General features: G+C 47.8%; 1 protein-coding gene across 1 annotated transcript in view; it reads left to right on the top strand.

Annotated features, from left to right (window-relative positions):
- Positions 1-10,794: 10,794 nt before the first annotated feature.
- Positions 10,795-22,567, top strand: part of cyp2u1 (cytochrome P450, family 2, subfamily U, polypeptide 1) — a 28,587-nt gene continuing 16,814 nt past the window's right edge. The window contains exon 1 of the mRNA XM_072512444.1: positions 10,795-11,324. Coding sequence (XP_072368545.1) covers positions 10,817-11,324 — 508 coding nt within the window. The 5' untranslated portion in view covers positions 10,795-10,816. The remainder of the gene's footprint in view (positions 11,325-22,567) is intronic.

Here is a 22,567-nt window from a genome sequence, read left to right as displayed (position 1 = left end):
GAACCTTCTCTGAACTGATTATAAAGCAATTATATCATTTTTGAGATAAGACCAAAACTGTATACAGCACTCCACATATGGTCTCATCTATACAATGGTAGAAACATTTCCTTTTGTACTATTCCCATTGTAATAAACACCAACATTCCATTTGCCTTCCTAATCACTTGCTGTACCTGCATTCTAACTTTTTGTGATTCATGCATCAAGGGCATCCAGATTCCTCTATACCGCAGAGTTCTTCAATTTCTCTTCATTCAAATATACTGCTTTTTTATTCTTCCTACAAAAGTGGACAAATTCACATTTTCTCACATTATATCCATCTGCCAAATTTTTGCCCACACACTTAACCTATCTATAACCCTTTGCAGACACCTTTTGTCCTCTTCACTAATTGCTTTCCTACCTATTAACTTTTTAACAATAGTTTTCAGCATTTTCCTTATGACAGATGTTAGGCTACTGGCCTGTAGTTTCCAGTTTTCTTTCTGTCTCTCTGTTTTTTGGAATAGAAGAGATGCATTCACTATTTTGCAAACTGATGGGACCTTTCAGAAATCCAGGGAAGTTGGGAAAATTACAATCAATGCAACTACTATCTCAACAGCCCCTTTTTTACGACCTTATGAAATCCATCACGTCAGCTTTTTGTTCTGATAGTTTTCTGAGAATCCTTTCTGTGGTGATCGCAATCGTTTTTAAGTCCCTTTCTCCCCTTTACTTCTTGATTGGAGAGCATTTCGGGTAGGTTATTTATGTTTACTACAGTGAAGACGGACACAAAATACCTGTTCAATATTTCTGCCATTTCCTTAATCTCCGTTATTAATTCCCCAGACTCAATCTCTGGAGGACCCATGTTCACCTTAGTTACTTTTCCTATTTAAATACTTGTAAAAATGTTTACTATCTGTATTTATATTTCTAGCTATATTTCTCACATTCATTCATTTTTTGCTAATTATTTTAGTAATTTTTTACTGGTTTTTAAATTCTGTCCAATCTTCTGACCTACCACTCATCTTTGAAGAATTGTATGCTTTTTCTATCAATTTGATACTATCTTTAACTCCCATAGTTAGCCACGGGTGATGCAAACTTCTCCTTGAGTCTTCCTTTCTCACTGGAGTATATCTTTGCTGAGCATTATGGAATATATCCTTAAATGTCTGCCACTCCATCCAAACTGGTCCATCCTTTAACCTAATTACCATTTAGGTAATACTAGGGGCTTTTCACAGTAACTTCATTTGAAGCCTACTTGTGACAATAAGCGATTTTCATTGCATTTCATAAGCGATTTTCAATTACCCAGTTCACTTTCACCAGCTCTGACTTCAAATTCTGTGATTGCCTTTATTTACATTTAAAACACTAGTCTTAGACCCACTCAACTCTCCAAACTGAATGTAAAATTCAATCATTTCATGATCACTACTACCTAGAAGCTCTTTTACTATGAAGTGATTAATTAATCTTGCCTCATTGTACATTACTAGATCCAGAACAGATTGTCTCTGGTTGGTTCTAGAATGTGCAGCATTAAGAAATTGTCCCAAAACACACTATGAAACATGCTCCCTTTGCCAATCTGATTCATCCAATCTATGGGTATATTAAAATCCCCAATGATTCTTACCATACTCTCCTTCCAAGCCCCCATTATTTCTTTATGCATATCCTGTCCTACAGTGTAGGGGGCCTATCAACTACTTACCTTTGCTATTTATCTCTACCCAAATGGATCTTTAAAATAGGGCCATGTTGTACTATTGTGCTAATGTCATTCTTAATTAACAGGGCTAGCCCACCCCCTTTTCCTAAATTTATGTCCTTCTGGAATGTCAAGCAGCCTTGATTATTCAAGTCCAAGTCTTGGTCACCGTGTAGCCATGAATCTCTAATGGTTATCAGGTCAGACATATTTATTCCTGTTGGAGCTGACAATGAATCAGTTCTGTAACGTAAGCCACGGGCATTCAGATTCCCAGCCTTTATTTCTGACTTGTTACTATTTTTGCAAACTCTGGTTTTATCTGCTGGCGCACTCTTGAGTTTATATGCTCTGTTCCTGTCACACTCTGATTATCATTATCCTTATTGAAATCTTGATCTCTTGTCTTGTGCTTTGTCTTTAACTTACTATTATGATCCCAGACCAGAACCCAAAAGTGGCTAGGATACTGGACCGAACCCCAATATTTTAGTAAGACTGTGCGGAAAGAATACTTCCCTCCAGGAGTGATTGCACAAAAAAATAGGGATTTGGTATTTTTAAAGCAAAACGTTATTATTAATAGTGTTAACATTTATAACCTCACACCTGAAAATAGCTTACAACTACCTCTTAAACAATATTACTAAATATAGTAAATACAATACTTTTAATTACTATCTCTATTCCCAATTAAGCAACAAGAAAGGAAAAACATACAGCTCTCATCTATCCTACATCCCAATGACACACAATAATACTTGCTTTCCAGAACAGATTTTGCTCCTGTTAGAGCCCCTGCGGACTCTGGCTGGATGTCTTCAAAAAGCTGTTTCAACTGGTTTGTTTCAGTTTCCTCCTTGTCCTCAGACAAGTCTGCACTGATTTAAATACTATTAACTATCCTACTGTAGACTCACTGTTAGCCAGATCAGACCTCAACTCAAAATCTTTCTCACAATGTCTGAATGCCCTAGCTCCACCCAGAAATGACATCATCTCCCCAAGCTGAAAACAAATTAACTCCCCAGGGACTCCCCCTCGTCAAACAACAGTGCATTAGTCTTTCCTCCTTGCTATTTAACACCACCAATTTTCATGTCATCTGAAACTTATTGATCATACCTCCTACTTTCACATCTAGATCACAAATGTACTCTACAAACAGCAAGGGATCCAGCACCGATCCCAGAGGTACACCACTAAACACATGCGTCCAGTCACAATAACAACCTTCACCCATCATACTCTGCCTCCTGCCACTAAGCCAATTTTGGATCAATTTTGCCAAACTGCCCTGGATCCCATGTGCCTTTATCTTCTTTAAAAAAAATAAATTTAGAGTACCCAATTTATTTTTTCTAATTAAGGGGCAATTTAGCATGTCCAATCCACCTACCCTGCACATATTTTGAGTTGTGGGGGCGAAACCCACCCAAACAGGGGGAGAATGTGCAAACTCCACACGGACAGTGAACTAGGGCTGGGATCAAACCTGGGACCTCGGCGCCGTGAGGCAGTAATGCTAACCACTGTGCCACCGTGCTTCCCCTGCTTTTACCTTCTTGACCACTCTCCCATGCCGGGCCTTGTCAAAAGCCTCACTGAGGTCCGTGTGGACTACATCAACTGCACTGCCCTTGTCTACACACCTAGCCACCTCCTCGAAAAACCCAATCAAATTTGTTGGACATGATAGTTCTATGTCATTGATATCTATATGGACCATGACAACTGCATCCTCCCTTTCCCACTGCAAGTTCTTCTACAGCCCAGAGCAGATATCTCGACCTCTGGCATTGGGAAGACAGCCTTCTAGACTCACTCTCGGCTCCAAAGAACTGTGTCTAACCCCCTTCCAAACTATCTCCTACTACCACAACATTCATAGAAACATAGAAAATAGGAGTAAGAGTAGGCCACTTGGCGCTTCGAGCCTGCTGTCATTTATTATGATCAAGGCTGATCACCCTACTCAGTAATGTGTTCCTGTTTTCCTCCATATCATTTGATCCTTTTAGCCCCAAGATCTAACTCCTTCTTGAAAACAAAGTATTTTGGCCTCAACTGATTTCTGTGGTGGTGAGTTCCACAGGCTCACCACTCTCTGGGTGAAGAAATTTCTAATCTCAGTCCTAAATGGTTTATCCCATATCCTCAGACTGTGACCCCGGGTTCAGGACCACCCCCACCATCGGGAACATCCTTCCTAAATCTACCCTTTCTACTTCTGTTAGTATTTTACACGTTTCAATGAGATCCCCCCATATTCTTCTAAACTCCAGCGAATATAATCCTAAGCGACTCAATATGTCCACCCCAGGAATCAGTCTGGTAAACTCTATATTCCCTCTATAGCAAGGATATCCATCCTCAGAAAAGGATATCAAAAAGCATGTAATATTCCAGGTGTGGTCTCACCAAGGCCCTGCATAATTGCAGCAAGACATCCCTGCTCCTGTACTTGAATCCTCTCGCTATGAGGGCCAACATAGCATTTGCCTTTTTTACTGCGTTGTACCTGCATATTTACTTTTAGCAACTGTTGTACAACGTCACCCAGGTCTTGTTGCATATTCCCCTCTCTCAAACTAGAGCCATTCAGATAATAATCTGCCTTCCTGTTTTTGCTACCATAGTGGATAACCTCACATTTATTCACATTATACTGCATCTGTGTGGTAGTCACCACTGGTGTATTATATTGTATATACTGCACTGCATACGAGGATATTACGGTAAGGCCCCTGTACTACAGGTACGGGGGTAGATCCCTGCCTGCTGGCTCCGCCCAGTAGGCGGAGTATAAATGTGTGTGCTCTCTGAACAGCAGCCATTTCGGCAGCAGCTATAGGAGGCCACACATCTCTGTGTAATAAAGCCTTGATTACTCTCTACTCTTGTCTCGTCTTAATTGATAGCGCATCAATTTATTACACAGAGATTTTACAAAGGTGGATCTCCGCATCAAGCCAGATCGCCTGCAGCTGCATCCTCAAGCAGACAACGCCAAAAAGGACTTCATACATTGGCTAGCTTGCTTTGAAGCATACATCGAGTCTGCGCCAGACCCAATCTCAGAAGCACAGAAGCTCCAGATTCTGTACACGCGGCTGAGCTCCGATATCTTTCCCCTCATCCAGGACGCGCCTACCTACGCAGAGGCCATGGCGCTACTGAAGAACTACGCTCAGCAGACCAACAAGATCTACGTCAGCCACCTCCTGTCCACGCGGCACCAACTTCCCGGTGAGTCTGTGGAAGATTTCTGGCCCTGCTCGCCCTGGTGAGAGACTGTGATTGCCAGGCCGTTTCAGCTGCTGAGCATTCTAATCTGCTAATGAGAGACGCGTTCATTACAGGCATAGGGTCGGCCTACATCCGCCTGCACCTCTTAGAAGGGGCTACGCTTGACCCCGCGGCGACCAAGAAACTAGCGCTCTCGCTCACAGTCGCCTCATGCAATATTCAGGCATATGCCCCTGACCGCACGGCCCACCCCTCCTGGGCATCATGGACCCCGCCATCGGCCACCCCGTCGTGGACCCCATCAGCGCCCGCCCACAGCCAACCCCACGTCTGCGCCGCGCGGCAGCCAACCAACCCCGGGGGTCCCAAGTGCTACTTCTGCAGACAGACAAAACACCCCCGGCAGCGCTGCCCGGCGCGGAGCGTGCTCTGCAAGGCCTGCGGCAAGAAAGGACATTTCGCTGCAGTGTGCCAGGCGCGCTCAATCGCCGCTATTGTCCCTGCACCACCCGCATGCGGCCAGTGGGCGCCGCCATCTTCCTCGCCTCAGACCACGTGTGGCCCGTGGGCACCGCCATCTTGCTTCCCTCACAACACGTGCGGCCTGTAGGCGCCGCCATCTTGCTTGCCTCACAACCAATGGGCGGAGCCATCTTGCCTGCCCCAGGACATGTGCGACCCGAGGGCGCTGCCATCTTGCCTGCCTCAGGACACGTGCGGCCCGTGGGCGCCGCCATCTTCCCCGCCTCAAGACCCCTGTCCGTCGGGCACCTTATCGGGCCGCTCATCGCCTGCAACCGCCGATGACCAGCCGCGTCTCGCCTCCGTCACGATCGACCAGTCCTGACCGCACAAGCTCGCGATCGCGTCGACAAAGGTGATGGTCGAGGGGCATGAGATATCCTGCCTTCTGGACTCTGGGAGCACTGAGAGCTTCATCCACCCCGATACGGTAAGGCGCTGCTCCCTCGCGGTACACCCCATTAACCAAAGAATCTCCCTAGCCACCGGATCCCACTCCGTGGCGATCCGGGGATACTGCATCGCCACCCTCACCATCCAGGGCGTAGAATTCAGCGGCTTCCAGCTATACGTCCTCCCCAACCTCTGCGCTGCCTTACTACTCGGCCTGGATTTCCAGTGCAACTTCCAGAGCCTAACCCTGAAATTTGGTGGGCCCCTACCACCCCTTACTGTATGCGGCCTCACGACGCTTAAGGTCAACCCGCCTTCTCTGTTTGCAAACCTCAGCCCAGATTGCAAACCCATCGCTACAAGGAGCAGACGGTACAGCGCCCAGGACAGGACCTTCATCAGGTCTGAGGTCCCGCGGCCGCTGCGGGAAGGGATCATCAAGGCCAGCAACAGCTCCTGGAGAGCCCAAGTGGTAGTGGTGAAAACGGGGGAGAAAAACAGGATGGTCGTTGACTACAGTCAGACCATCAATCGGTACACGCAGCTCGACGCGTACCCCCTCCCACGCATATCTGATATGGTCAATCAGATTACACAGTACCGGGTCTTCTCGACAGTGGACCTGAAATCTTCCTACCACCAGCTCCCCATTCGTAAGGCGGACTGCCAATACACCGCGTTTGAAGCGGACGGCCGCCTTTACCATTTCCTTAGGGTTCCCTTCGGCGTCACTTACGGGTTCTCGGTCTTCCAACGGGAGATGGACTGAATGGTTGACCGGTACGGAATGCGGGCCACTTTCCCATACCTGGATAACGTCATCATCAGCAGGACCACGACGCTAACCTTTCCAAATTTCTCCACACCGCCAAACTCCTCAACTTAACCTACAACAAGGAGAAGTGTGTGTTCAGCACAAACCGATTAGCCATCCTCGGCTATGTGGTTCAGAACGGAGTCCTAGGGCCCGACCCCGATCGCATGCGCCCCCTCATGGATCTCCCCCTTCCCCACTGCCCCAAGGCCCTCAAACGATGCCTGGGGTTCTTTTCGTACTACGCCCAGTGGGTCCCTAACTATGCGGACAAGGCCCGCCCACTCATCCACTCCACCGGTTTCCCACTGACGGCCGAGGCTCACCAGGCCTTCAACCGTATCATGCCCGACATCGCCAAGGCCGTGATGCACGCGGTCGACGAGATGCTCCCCTTCCAAGTCGAGAGAGATGCATCAGCGTCGCTCTGGCCGCCACCCTCAACTAGGCAAGCAGACCTGCGGCATTCTTTTCCCGCACCCTCCATGCCTCCGAAATTCGGCACTCCTCCATCGAAAAGGAGGCCCACACTATCGTTGAAGCTGTGCGGCACTGGAGGCATTACCTGGCCGGCAGGAGATTCACTCTCCTCACAGACCAACGGTTGGTTGCCTTCATGTTTAACAACACACAGCGGGGTAAGATCAAAAATGATAAGATCTTGCGGTGGAGGATCGAGCTCTCCACCTTTAATTACGAGATTTTGTATCGCCCCGGTAAGCTCAACGAGCCCCCCGATGCCCTGTCCCGAGGTACATGTGCCAGCACACAAGTGGACTGACTCTGGACCTTGCACGACGATCTCTGTTAACCAGGGGTCACCCGCTTTTATCCCTTTATTAAGGCCCGCAATCTGCCCTACTCCATCGAGGAAGTCAGGGTTGTCACCAGAGACCGCCAGGTCTGCGCGGAGTGTAAACCACACTTCTACCGGCCAGACTGTGCGCGCCTGGTGAAGGCCTCCCGCCCCTTTGAATGCTTCAGCGTGGACTTCAAAGGGCCCCTTCCCTCCACTGACCGCAACACGTATTTTCTCAATGCGGTCGACGAATATTCCAGATTCCCCTTTGCCATCCCATGCCCCGATATGATGTCTGCCACCGTCATCAAAGCCCTCAACGCCATCTTCGCTCTGTTCGGTTTCCCCGCCTACGTCCACAGCGACCGGGGATCCTCATTTATGATCGATGAGCTGCGCCAGTAGCTGCTCAACAGGGGCATTGCCTCGAGCAGGACGACCAGCTAGAACCCCCGGGGAAATGGGCAGGTGGTGCGGGAGAATGGGACGGTCTGGAAGGTCGTCAAGCTGGCCCTACGGTCCAGACATCTCCTGGCCTCCCGCTGGCAGGAGGTCCTCCCCGACACACTTCACTCCAATCGGTTGTTCCTGTGCACGGCGACGAACGAAACCCCCTGCATGAATGTCTCTTTGCCTCCCAGGAAGTCCACCTCTGGGGTTTCGCTCCCAACGTGGCTGGCAGCTCCAGGACCCGTTCTCCTCTGCAAGCACGTGCGGCTCCACAAGGCGACCCCGTTGGTTGAGAGGGTACAGCTACTCCACGCAAACCCGCAGTACGCCTACGTAGCATACCCCGATGGCCGCCAAGACACAGTCTCCTTCAGGGACCTGGCACTTGCTGGGTCCCCACCCACCCCCCCTGCCCCGGCGCCACCCTCCCTTCCCCCAGCGCACCCCACCACAGCCCCCATTCCAGGACAATCCGTCCGCCCCCTGGTCCCACCCGGGGATGAAGAGGATGTCGACACGCTCCCGGAGTCACCGACGACCGAGCCGACGCCTGACTCACCACCAGCACTGCGGCGCACTCAACGACGGACCAAGGCGCCCATCTAAATTTGTAACCTTCTCTGAAATTTTAATGACAACCTGTATGTAAATAGTTTTCCACCACCCGCCCTGGACTCATTTTTAACAGGGGGTGAATGTGGTAGTCACCATTGTTTTATTGTATTGTATATACTGCACTGCAGACGAGCAGTAAGGCCCCTGTATTACTGGTACGGGGATAGATCCCTGCCTGCTGGCTCCGCCCTGTAGGCGGAGTATAAATGTGTGTGCTCTCTGAACTGCAGCCATTTTGGCAGCAGCTGTAGGAGGCCACATGCATTTGTCCACTCACTCAACCTGTCCAAATCATACTAAAACATCTCTGCATCCTCCTCAGAGCTCACCCTCCCACCGAGCTTTGTGTCATCTGCATATTACATTTAGTTTCCTCATCTAAATCATTAATTTATATTGTGAACAGCTGGGGTCCAAGCACTGATCCTTGCGTACCACACTAGTTATTGCCTGCCATTTGGAAAAAGACCGGGTTAATCCTACTCTTTATATTCTGTCTGTCAACCAGTTATCCATCCATCTCAATACACCACATCCAATCACGTGCACTTCAATTTTACACTCTAATCTCTTCTGTGGGAGTTTGTCAAAAACCTTCTGAAAGTCAAAAAAATAACTCACATCCACTGGTTGCCCCTCGTCAACTCTACTAGTTATATCCTCAAAGAATTCCAGTAGATTTGTCAAGTATGATTTCCCTTTCGTAAATCCATGCTGACTCTGTCCAACACTGCCACTGCTCTGGTATTAAATCTTTTTTAACGGGCTCTAGCATTTTCCCTACTACTAACGTCAGGCTGACTGGTCTACAATTCCCCATTTTCTCTCTACCTCTCTTTTTAAATAGCGGGGTTACATCAGCTACCATCCAATCTGTAGGAACTGTTCCAGAGTCTTTGGAATCCTGGAAGATGACCACCAATGCATCCACTATTTCCAGGGCCACTTCCTGAAGTACTCTGGGATGTAGATTATCAGGCCCTGGGTGTATCGGCTTTCAATCCCATCAATTTTTCCAACACCATTTCTCTACTAATACTGATTACTTTCAGTTCCTCTTCCTCACTAAACCCTGTGTTCACCAACACTTCTGGTATTTTATTTGTGTCCTCCTATGAAGACAGAACCAAGTATGTATTTAGTTGGTCAGCTATTTCTTTGTTCCCCATTATAAATTTCACTGTTTCTGACTGTAAGGGACCTACATTGTCTTCTCCAATGTCTTCGTAATCCCAACTATATCATACCCGTTTACAGCTATTTGCGTAGTTAATTCATCCACCTTATTGCGAATGCTTTGCACATTAAGGCACAAAGTCTTAAGGCTTGTCTTTTTAACATTCCTTGTCTCATTCCCATTATTTTTCAGTGTGGCCCTGTTTGATTTTAGCCCTTGATTTCTCTGCCTATCACTTTTCTTAATCCTCTTTCTGTCCTTTGTTCTTGTTTGTAATTCACTCTCCTGACTCTGCATAGGTTCCCATCTTACTGCCAATTTATTTTAAATCCTCCCCAACCACTCGAGCAAATACTCCCCCAAGACTGTTGTTGCTTTCCCCTGAGAGACCATTCCCTCCAACAGTATCCAAAGTGGTATATCTGTTTTACAGGGGAATGGCATTCACCTGAGGAAGAAGCAGCGCTCCGAAAGCTAGTGTTTGAAACAAACCTGTTGGACTTTAACCTTCTTATTGTTGGAGGATGGCAACTGATCAGGCCTGAGTTTTAAGATACAAGGTTCGATACAGAAAATGTCTTGTTTGATTTGTCTCGCAACAGGTATCTCAAATTATGATGCTCAGTGTTTAACTGTATCTTGAATCAGTTTTTTGATTCCACTCGATAATTCCAAGTATTTATCGGGTTTGAATTAATGTTTTTTTTTCAGTTTAACTTCAAATAATTTAAATTTCTGTTTTTTTTGTTCCACTACTGCGGCAAACCTTAAAATTACATTCTGTTCTCAGGTATTTTAATGTTTGGGAGAATGTGAGAGCCTCTGCCAATCTTTCCTCGGATCCTCTTGAGAAGCTCTTCCCTGTCTGCCCCCTCTGCCGCACATGGAGGCACGCAGCAGCAAATTGTTTTAATGCGGTAAATCTGATTGGTTCTGTCGCTGAGTTTCTGCATTGATTGTGGCCCCATTTTTCCACTGGCTCTCACCAGGCCCCTTGGTGCAGAAAAGACATCTTTGCACTTTGACCCCAGCCTGCCGCTGACGTCACGGGCATAGCCAGGCGTTGTCGGCAGCGACAAAATGGCGGTGGCCGTGGGTCAGTGTCCGGCACCCGGACTGTCTCCCGGCACCGGTCAGTGTCCGGAAGCCGGACTGTCTCCCGGCGCCGGCCAGTGTCCGGAAGCCGGACTGTCTCCCGGCGCCGGCCAGTGTCCGGAAGCCGGACTGTCTCCCGGCACCGGCCAGTGGCTGACGCTCGGCCTGCTGGCACTCTCTGCTCTCCTGCTCAGCCGCTACCTCCTGCAGCGCTGCAGAGGCCGGAGCCGGCTCCCACCCGGTCCGCCTTACTGGCCGCTGATCGGCTCGCTGCTCTCCTGTCGACCGCGCCGCGGGGCACAGCTCCCGCCGCACCTGCAGCTCACCGCCCTGGCTGAGGCGTACGGCGACGTTTGCAGCCTGCACCTGGGCGGCCGCCTCCTGGTCGTCCTCAGTGGTTTCCGGATGGTTAGAGATGCGCTGCAGCGAAACGCCGAGGTGTTCTCCGACAGACCCACCATCCCTCTGATCACCATCATAACCCAGCGTAAAGGTGAGAGAGCGAGGGACTCAACCGATTAAAGGGAGTGACAGAAACCAACTGGTTAAGAAAAGTGCGGGTGGGTGATCAAACCATGACTCAATCACGAGAGTGCCAGTGCCCTTTGATTAAATAGAGAAAAAAAACAAGATACTGGAAATATGAAATAACAGGAAAAGCTGGAGATGCCCAGCATTTCTCATAGATCTCATAATTTACAGTGCAGAAGGAGGCCATTTGGCCCATCGAGTCTGCACCGGCTCTTGGAAAGAGCACCCCACCCAAGGTCAACACCTCCACCCCATCCCCATAACCTAGCAACCCCACCCAACACTAAGGGCAATTTTGGACACTAATGGCAATTTATCATGGCAAATCCATCTAACCTGCACATCTTTGGACTGGGAGGAAACCGGAGCACCCGGAGGAAACCCACGCACACACGGGGATGATGTGCAGACGACTCCGCACAGATAGTGACCCAAGCCGGAATCGAACCTGAGATCCTGGAGCTGTGAAGCAATTGTGCAATCCACAATGCTACCGTGCTGCCCTCGGGTCAGGTCAGATGGCATCAGTGGAGCAAGAAGCAAAGTTTCAGGTCAGTGACCTATCATTGCAACTGGGAAAAAGTTAGAGATCTAACCGGTTTAAAACCAAGTACAGAGACTGAAAGGACTGAAGGGAGGAAAGAACAATACAGCAGGACTGAGAGGGTAGTAAGCTGGAAAGACTAAATGTTAAAAGGATGATGGTGCATGGCAAAATGCATGCCACGAGACAAGTAAAAACAAAAATGGGTCAGGAAGAGCTGTCAATGGCAGTGGCAGAATCATTTACAATAGTTGTCCAAAAAAATGGGAGCGACGTTTATGATCTGAAATTGTTGAACTCAAACATTGTCTTAATCGAAAAATTATGTCCTTTCCCTTGAACTTTACGACAGCATAGTGGGCCAAGATTAGACTAGGACAAGGTGCATAAAAGTTGAGTACCCATCAAGGTGTGTCTATGGTGTGGTGAAGCTGTCCTTAATGAGGATATGTTGAACACTTGATATTGCGTGTGGTGAAATAAATGCAGTCGATGAAAGATGTGCTGTTAGGTGAATTGGACATTCTGAATTCTCCCTCGGTGTACCCGAACAGGCGCCCGAGTGTGGCGACTAGAGGCTTTTCACAGTAACTTTATTGCAGTGTTAATGGAAGTCTACTTGTGACACAAATTTTTGTTTTTTAAAAATAAATTTAAGAGTGCCCAATTCATTTTTTCCACTTAAGGGGCAATTTAGCATTGCCAATCCACCTACCCAGCACATCTTTGGGTTGTGGGGGTGAAACCCACGCAAACATGGGGAGAATGTGCAGACGCCACATGGACAGTGACCCACAGCCGGGATCGAATCTGCGACCTCCGTGTCGTGAGGCAGCAATGCTAACCACTGCGCCACCATGCTGCACTTACTTGTGACACTATAAAGATTATTATTAAATATATTTATTTAGGTGGACATGGTGTGAAGAGGTGTAATTTCTGAACAGAAAATAACACTACAGTCCTCCATTTTCCTCGGCAATTAATGGCTTGATAACAAACAAGATTACATTTTCATAAAGCCTGCATTTTAAAGCTGTACAGTTGCCTGATCTTGTTCAGAGGTTTGTAGTTGGAGAAAATTTTAACTTGAATACGAAAATTACATTCACAGCCAATTATACAATTTTAATAAAAAGTCATTGGGCGCGATTCTCCGAAATGGAGACAAAGTTCCGACGCCGGAGTGAAAACCAGAGTGTTTCATGCCGGCGTCGGAGCCCGGCTCGCTGGGCCTTGACGCCGTGTAAAAAGTGGCGCCGAGTCAATGATGCGGCCAGCGTCGCGTAAATGACGTCACCCGCGCATGCGCGGTTGCTGTCCTCCTCGAGGCCGCCTCGCAAGAAGATGGATCTTGCGGGGCGGCGGAGGAAAGGAGGTCCTCCTTTAGAGAGGCCGGCCCCTTGGGCAGCGATCGCAGGCCAGACCCCATCGGAGGCCCCCCCCCCCAGGTGCAGGAACCCCCCCCCAGCGTTCCCGCCGGTAGCGACCAGGTGTGGCCGGCGCCGGCGGGAACCTGTCGTGTTGGGGCGGCCGCTCGGCCCATCTGGGCCGGGGAATCGCCTTTTGCAAATGGCGAGCAGCGATTCTCCAAGCGGCCAGGCGTGATTCACGCACCGCTGGTTGGGGGGGGGGGGGAGGAGAATCGCGTGCGGGTTTCGGGCCGGCATGGCGGGACTCGCGTGGCGCCCCGGTGATTCTCCCACCTGGCGGGGGGGCGGGGGAGAATTCCGCCCCCATGAATCTTTAATATTATCCATATTCCAAATACAGACAAGGGATTAATGTTTTCTAAATTCACATCTTCATTCACACCTAACTTCTGAGTTCTTCCCAGATGATCATTGGTTCTTCAGGAGTGTTAATTTAATACTTTAATCTTTATTGTCATAAGTAGGTTGACATTAACACTGCAATGAAGTTACTGTGAAAAGCCCCGAGTCACCACATTCCGGCACCTGTTCGGTACACAGAGGGAATATTCTGAATGTCCAATTCACCTAATAGCACGTCTTTCGGGACTTGGGGGAGAAAACCGAAGCAACCGGAGGAAACCCACGCAGACATGGAGAACGTGCAGACTCTGCACAGACAGTGACCCAAGCCGGGAATCGAAACTGCGACCCTGGTTATGTGAAGCAACAGTACTAACCACTGTGCTATTAGGGAAGTAAGGAACGAAGAGTGAAACAGGACAGAAACAAACTGTGACTTAAAAACAGCAACAAAGAAAGCTGAGGGAGAAACAGTAAGTGACAAATGTATTACTTGATCTTTCATCTTAGCTTTGGGATGCCAAGGATTTCCTAACTTAAGGTAGAAACTGAAAAGAAGGGGCACTCCGAGTGGCATTCATGCACCTTTGCACCTATATATGCAGATCTGAAATGAAAACAGAAAATGCTTGCTAGTTAAATGGTTACCACATAAAATACCATACATTTCAATTAAATAGAATAATTGAAGCCCCAAAAGCCTACAAGAGTGAGCACTGTTCACTTAAAAAGATAAAAAGAACTGGGAGGTGGAGAGACAATGCAAGGAAAGTTCTTCAAAGGGACAATACAGCAAAATCCCCTTCCCCCAACCAAAAAACCCCCAAAATTAAAAAAAATTCCAGTGGCCTCCCCATATAAATCTAAAGGGGTGTAAAGTTGTCACCACCCACCTCCTGTCTCAAAAATATTGACTGGTTCCTGAAAAATCAAAATTAATAAAACAACGAGCACTGTATAAAATCACAGGGTAATTTACAGAACAGATTAGAATCAATTTCTTGTGAAACTAATTCTGTAATGACTAGCAATAGTTAGAGGGGGCAGATTGCAGTCATAGCTGGAACTGTGGCCCATGCAATAAACATACAGGTCACAAACCATGCCACAGCTCAGCCTGGTTGCTGAGCACGATGCCTGACAAAGATTAGCTCTTCCTCTGTTTAGAAAGAAAGGTGGAACGTGATTCATCACACAGCATTAAGACTTAGATCACTTGGGAGAAGGTGAAGATGTAGGGATGGTACAAAAGCATATGGAAAGTAAAAATGTACTATTATGTTGTTTGTAGAATTGTTTTGTGCTATTATGGTGGCACAGCGTAATGTACCAACATGCCCCCGAGCGACGTATTATGTCATTGTTATAGTTCAGTTAACTCCTAATTTCAACAAACAAAGAGGCTCTTTCCATAAGCAGACTGATTTTCGTACAAATCAAAATTTGTTATGTACGGATAGCCTGGCATGGGACTTAATTTTATAACTTTGATTGACATATTTGGGCAGTAATGAGGGAGTGCGACATTGTCAAAGGTGCTGTTTTGTGGCAGGGCATAGCAACCTGCTCAGGTTGACATGCTCAGCCAAATTTATATAAGTCACACAGTCATCTTCACACCGTGAAGATGAGCAAGGTGCTTTCCTGGTATCTCTGCCTAGATTTTTCTCGAAACAAGTGGATACTGAAAATCTGAAATATAGAGAAAATGGTGCAAACACTTTGCAGGTCCGACAGCTTCTGTGCAGTGAGAAGCAGAGTTAAAGTTCCAGGTGAATTATCTTTTATTAGATACATTTTTCAAAATAGGCTTGTAGTTGTAAGTGAAGTCACAAGAGCATTATAGGGGCTGGTTTAGCACAGAGGGCTAAATAGCTGGCTGCAGAATAATGCCAGCAGCGCAGGTTCAATTCCTGTACCGGCCTCCCCGAACCGGCGGCAGAATGTGTTGACTAGGGACTTTTCACAGTAACTTCATTGAAGCCTACTTGTGACAAGAAGTGATTGTCATTATTATTCTTGTTCCATCGAAACAAAAATATAGAGAAGTTAATTACATCTTTGTAAGCTATCTCCAGCAGTTCCTTTATGTTCTGCTGATTACGCAGAAAATAGAAGCAGGAGTAGGCCATTTAGCCCTTCAAGCTTGATTCACCATTCATTGATCATCAAGTCCAATATCCTAATCCCCTCCACACCCGCCATGGTCCCATTAGCCCCAAGAGCTATATCTAATTCCTTTTTAAAATCACACCCGTTTTGGCCTCAACTACTTTCTGTGGTGGAGAATTCCACAGATTCATCACCCTTTGGGTGAAGAAATGTTTCCTCACCTCAGTCCTAAAAGGTTTACCCCTTAATCTCAAACTATGACCCTAGTTCTGGACACCCCCACCATCAGAAACATTCTTTCTGAATCTGCCCTGCCCATTCCTGTTAGAATTTTATATGTTTCAATGCGATCTCCGCTCACTCTTCTAAACTTCAAATAATATGATCCTAACTGACTTAATGTCTCCTCATAGGGCAGTCCTGCCATCCCAGGAATCAGCCTGGTAAATCTTCGCTGCACTCCCTCTATAGCAAGAACATCCGTCCTCACATAAATTCACCAAAATTGCACATAATATTCCAGATGAGGCCTTACCAACAATTGCAGTAAGACAACCCTATTCCGGTTCACAAATCCTCTCGCTATGAAGGCCAACATACTATTTGTCTTTTTACGCTTACTTTCAGTGACTGATGCATGAGGACACCAAGGTCTCGTTGAGTATCCACTTCTCTCAATTTACACCCATTCAAATAATAATCTACTTTCCTATTTCTGCTACTGAACTGGATAACCTCACATTTATCCACTTATACTGCATCTGCCATGCATGTGCGCACTCACTCAGCCTGTCTAAATCACGCTGAAGCATCTCTGCATCCTCCTCACAGATCACCCTCCCATCCAATTTTGTATCATCTGCAAGTTTGGAGATAATACGCTGAGTTCCCTCGTCCAGATCATTAATATATAATGTGAACAGCTGGGGTCCTAGACTACCTCACTAGTCACTGCCTACCATTTGGAAAAAGACCCATTTATTCCAACTCTTTGCTTCTGGTCTGCTAACCAGCTTTCTATCCATCTCAAGACACTACCCGCAATTACATGCGCTTTAATATTACATAGTAATCTGCTACGTGAGACCTTGTCGAAAGCCTTCTGAAAGTCTAAACAAATCGCATCCACTGGTTCTCCCTGGCCAACTCTACTCGTTACATCCTCAAAGAATTCCAGTAGATTCGTCAAGTATGATTTCCCTTTCTTAAATCCATGCTGACATTGTCTTATATTGCAGCTTTCCACATGCTGTTCTGTGAAATCCTTAATAATGGACTCTAGCAACTTCCCTATGTCCAATGTTAGGCTCACTGGTCTGTAGTTCCCTGTTTCCTCTCTACCTCCTTTTTTGAATAGTGGGGTTATATCAGCTACTCTCCAATCCATAGGCACCGTTGCGGAGTCCAAAGAATTTTGGAAAATGACCACCAATGGATCTACTATTTCTAGGGCCACTTCCTTCAGTACTTTAGGGTGAAGATTATCAGGCCCTGGATATTTATCCACCTTTAATCCCATCAATTTCCCCAAAGCATCTCTCTAATACTGATTTCCTTCAGCTCCTCCCTAAAACTTGTTTTCTCAGAACTTTGGTATATTATTCATATCTTCCTTTATGAAGACAGAAGCACGAATTTCATTCCTCAGCCATTTCCCCTTTATGAATTCCCCCATTTCAGATCAACATTCTTTTTTGTCTCTTTTATCTTTACATACCTATAGAAACTTTTAGTCAGTTTTAATGCTTACACTTCTATGGGCCCTAAAAATCTGAGTGGCACTGCTCTGCCCAGCTGATAGTTCTTTCAAACAGGTATACAACTTAATTTTCATGTTCAAATAATACCTATTTTTGGTAGGTGCTCTGAACACTGAGCGTCAGTGAGTTGGTTATTGGTGAGAAAATGCTTCTTGGTAGCTCTGTCCATGACCCCTTCCATCACATTGCTGATTATTTTGTTCTATCATGGAATGTGGGCATAGTCGTAAATCACTACATGCCCTTGAGAAGGTGATGGTGAGCTGCTGGCATGAACTGCTGCAGTCTATCTAATGCAGATACACCAGTGATGGGCAACCTAGGCTAGTGAGTGGCCGCATGAGTGGCCTTCATCCCAGTGAGCAACAAGATTGAAATCAGGCTTGTTCTCTGAACATAATAATAATCTTTATTATTTAGTAGGCTTACATTAACACTGCAATGAAGTTACTGTGAAATTACCCCATTAAGATTAAATACATTTAATACATGCTGAATATTTCATAACAAATTATAGAAAATGCTCAATCATTTATATATTAATAGAACTGTCATTAACTTCGGGGCGGCACAGTGGAGCAGTGGTTAGCGCTGCTGCCTGCGGCGCTGAGGACCCGGGTTCGATCCTGGCCCCGGGTCACTGGAGTTTACACATTCTCCTTGTGTCTGTGGGTTTCACCCCCACAACCCAAAGATGTGCAGGTTAGGTGGATTGGCCACTCTCCCCTTAATTGGAAAAAAATAACTGGGTACTCTGAATTTAAAAAAAAAAAGAACTCATCAACTTCAAATGATATTTATACTTTTGATGCGAGGGAGTGCATGGCTCTCAGTCAATGTTATGTGCAATTGGCATGCAGCTCGTTTTACTTGTCTTTGCTTTACGTACGTATCACTTCAGTCATACCGGTAGGAAAAAAAACTACGCAAACAGAAATTAGCGGAATGTGGCAACCCTGTACGTGGGAAACTGTCAACAAAATGCCTTGCCACTTCCGATGGCGGCCATGAGCTGAGCGGTTGCACAAAAGGTTGCTCTTGTCAAAGAATTTTGACTATGATTTTGAACCCCAACAAACGGGCACAAAACGGACAGAAAATCCCCAAACCAATCCCCCATCAACCCCAATGCCAACCAACATGCTGAGGAACTAACAATCCAGCAGGAAAAGCAGCAAAAACAAGGACAGCGACACCTCAGCCTTGGAGCAGGGAAGCCCACGTGGCGAAACAACCAGTGATGGCCGACCCCACAGAATTTCCAACACAGACCGAGGTGCGGATGGAAAAAATGATAGTTTTATCACCTCCGAATTCCAGAAACACGGGGTAATGAAGGAGGACCTCATGGCAGCCATGGTGGAGGCTGCGATGGCCCCCATGAAGGAGGCTATGGATAAAATGGAGAGGAGGCTCAAGACCCAAGAGGCAACATCTGACCTCGGGAAAGCTGCCACGGATCTGGGTGATCAGATTGCGGCGCCCGAAGCAGGCAAGACTGGTCAGGACTCAGAAAGGGCTGAGGGAAAATGTCGACGACCAGGAAAACAGACCGTCGGCAAAACCTGCGAATCGTGGGGCTACCGGAGGGCAAGGAGGGGAAGAACCCCACAAAGTATGTTGCAGCGATGCTCAGAAAGCTAGTTGGCGAGGAGGGCTTCACCAAAACCTCATAGGTCTCTTCGGCAACGGCCCAAGGCTGGGGAATCACTGCGGGTGATAATTGTGAGGCTCCACAAATATCAGGATAAGGAGCGGATCCTGAGGTGGACAAAATGCATGAAAGTGCATTTTGAGGTGGATCCTGAGGAAGGACAGTCCACCTGCTTGTACCACAACATTGGAGCAGGTCAAATGCTGGGCAGAATTCAAAGGCGCCAAATCCGCACTGTATAAAAGCAAGGTGCAGTTTGCCATGCTCTAACCCACCAAGCTATGGGTCACCTATCAGGGCAATGGGTACTACTTTGACACCACGGAGGAGACCAACAAGACTGTGCAGAAAAATAAGCTGGAGAAGCTGCAGTAGAAGGCAATGATTGTAATGTGGGCTTTAGGAACTCGAGAGGGACAGGGGGGCCCACGTACCGGCGGGGGAGAGAAGTCGATGGGGTTAAACTGGAGAACTTAATCATTGAAGGGAACCGCTACACTAACGAACAGACTGGTGTACGGAGGTACAATGAAAGAGGTGACCTTGGTGCACCTCCCGGGAGGGAGGGGATAAACAGAAATTCAGGGAAACAAAGAACAAGAAGGGAGAGGGGGTGGAGAATGGGGGAGGGTAGAGTGCTGGTTACAACAGGTTTCATGTGGCGACGGGGGGAAAAAGGGGAAGTAGACAGTGGCCATTTTGAATGGTCCGAGAGAGAGGACAGGCCCGGGCGAACATTGCCAGGCACACAGGGTGAGTATGGCTTACCCATAGGAGGGGATGGGCAGAATACCCCACCCCATTAGGATAACTACATGAAATGTGAGAGCCCTCAATGGACTGGTGAAAAGATCCAGAGTCCTAGCCCATCTCAAAAGCCTGAGGATGGACATAGCCTTCTTACAAGAGATGCATACCGAAGAGAGAGGGACCGACTGCGAGTAAGGAAGGGCTGGGTGGGACAAACGTTTCATGCATGCTTTGACACTAGGGCAAGAGGGGTCGCCATAAGGTTAACAGGACACTTGTGTTCATGGTGACGGACCTGTATGGGGGGGGGGGGGGGGGGCGCGACTCGTTATGGTCAGTGGGACCCCAGAAGGGGCCCTGGTAAATATATATGCCCCAAACTGGGACAAGGTGGAGTTTTTCGGGGATCATTCTTGTGAACCTTCTCTGGACTTTTTCCAAGGCCAGCACATCCTTCCTTAGTTACGGGGCCCAAAGCTGCTCACATTACTCCAAATGGGGTCTGACCAGAGCCATATACAGCCTCAGAAATACATCCCTGCTCTTGCATTCTAGCCCTCTCGACATCAATGCTAACATTGCATTTGCCTTCCTAACTGCTGACTGAACCTGCATGTTAACCTTAAGAGAATCTTGAACTAGGACTCCTATGTCCCTTTGTGCTTCTGATTTCCTAAGCCATTTCCCATTTAGAAAATAGTCTGTGCCTCCATTCTTTCTACCAAAGTGCATAATCTCTCACTTTTCAACATTGTATTCCACTTCTTTGCCCACCCCTAGCCTGTCCAAGTCCTGCAGTCCCCCTGCTTCCTCAACACTACCTGGCCTTCTGCATATCTTTGTATCACCTGCAAATTTATCAACAGTGTCTTCAGTTCCTTCTTCCAGATCTAAGCCTGGTGCAGCTCAAGGTGGTACACAGAGCGCACCTAATCAAGAAAAGGATGAGAAGATTCTTCCCAGAGGTGGAGTATATGTGCGAGTGGTGTCAGGGGGCCCCAGCCAACTACACTTACATGTTCTGGTCCTGCCCAGACTCGATGGGTTTTGGACAGCCTTCTTCAAGGCTATGTCCAGGGTTGTGGGAGTTAAGATGGTGCCATGCCCATGGTTATGGTGGTCTTTGGGGTGTCAAGAGCTATTCACAGGGAAAGGGGCGGACGGCCTGGCCTTCGCTGCTCTGATCACCTGGTGGAATGGGTGGGGGGGGGGGGGGGAAGAGAGGGCGTGGAGAAGTGGGGAGGGGATGGAAAGGTGCGGGCGCGGGGGGAGGGAAGACCCGCCGGGAAGAAGGAAAATACACGCTCGAAAAACAGTGGAGAGATGGTGAAGTTGGCCCTACACCTGGAGGGTCACAGGCCCCTCCCATCCGTTAAAAGACAAACATCCTATTCACCCTTTAAAATCATCAGGTCGACATGGCTCTTCCTGTTAACGATAAATGTAAATTAAATGTTTTCTGTGTAACTAAGATTACCACAGTAAATAGGGAAACCTGATTATGAAGACTATGGTCACAGACGACGTGACAACCTGTGATATATGTGTTGTCGATGTGATTGCTGTTCAAGTTCTGTTTCTTTTTCTTATTTTTGTGTTGTGTAAATTTTGATATTAAGTGTTAAAGTTCCAATAAAAATACTTGGAAAAAAAAGAACAGAAGATGTCTCGTGGACCGCACTCAGAACCCACATGGACTGCACGTGGCCCCTGGACTGCAGGCAGCCCGCCACTGAGGTTACACCCTCTGTTTGGTAGGGATTTCCAGGATTTTGAACCTATGACAGTGAAGGAATGGCGATTATAGTGCCAAGTCAGATTTATGTGTTGCTAGGAGGGTTATTTCCAGTGCATCCACTCCCCATATTCTTCAAGGTTAGGGTTGTCCAAACTTTTTCTGTGCAGGGTCACATTTCAATACTTTTCTCACTCAAGAGGCCAATGAGCCAATTTTGGAAAGGTAAGAGCCGGAACTTTCCTGCCGTTCACGCTGGTGGGATCTTCTGACCACAAACATGCACACACAGATACTTTCTCAATCACACAGACATTGTGGGCTGGATTGTCCGCAGCCCCGCGCCAAAATCGCGTTTGGCGTGGGGGCGGAGAATCGACCTTCGTGCCAAAATCGGACCCGGCACCGGTCCGGTGATTCTCCGGGACCCAAGGATCGGCGATTTCGCGAATTACTCTGCGCGGCTGGGGGGGCCATTGCCAGAGTTCCGCCCAGCGATCCTCGACTCCCGACCTGCTGAGTTCCCGGCGGCGTGGAACTAACTTGCTATGGCCGGGCGGGACTCTCGCGTGGCGGCTGCGTACTCAGTCCCCGGTCGCCCTGGTGGGGGGGGCGAGGGGATCGGGCACCAGGGGTGTCCTTGTGGATGGCCGGGGGACAGATCGGGCGGGTCGGATGCAAGGGTATGCGGCCGATCAGGGGGGCCTACATCTTGCAGCTGCCTCCGCAGTCCGAGTCCGCCATGGTGCTCGCCGTGGCCGCTGGAGGCCGCCGCCGTGCGCATTTGTGGACTCGAAACCAGAAATGCGGGGGCCCGGCAGGATGTTCCACCCCCACTCCCCCCACAGTGTTTTTCCCAGTGGCTGGTGGTGGAA

Source organism: Scyliorhinus torazame, chromosome 7, assembly GCF_047496885.1.
Source record: "Scyliorhinus torazame isolate Kashiwa2021f chromosome 7, sScyTor2.1, whole genome shotgun sequence".
Taxonomy (NCBI): domain Eukaryota; kingdom Metazoa; phylum Chordata; class Chondrichthyes; order Carcharhiniformes; family Scyliorhinidae; genus Scyliorhinus; species Scyliorhinus torazame.
This window is presented reverse-complemented; position numbering and strand designations above follow the sequence as displayed.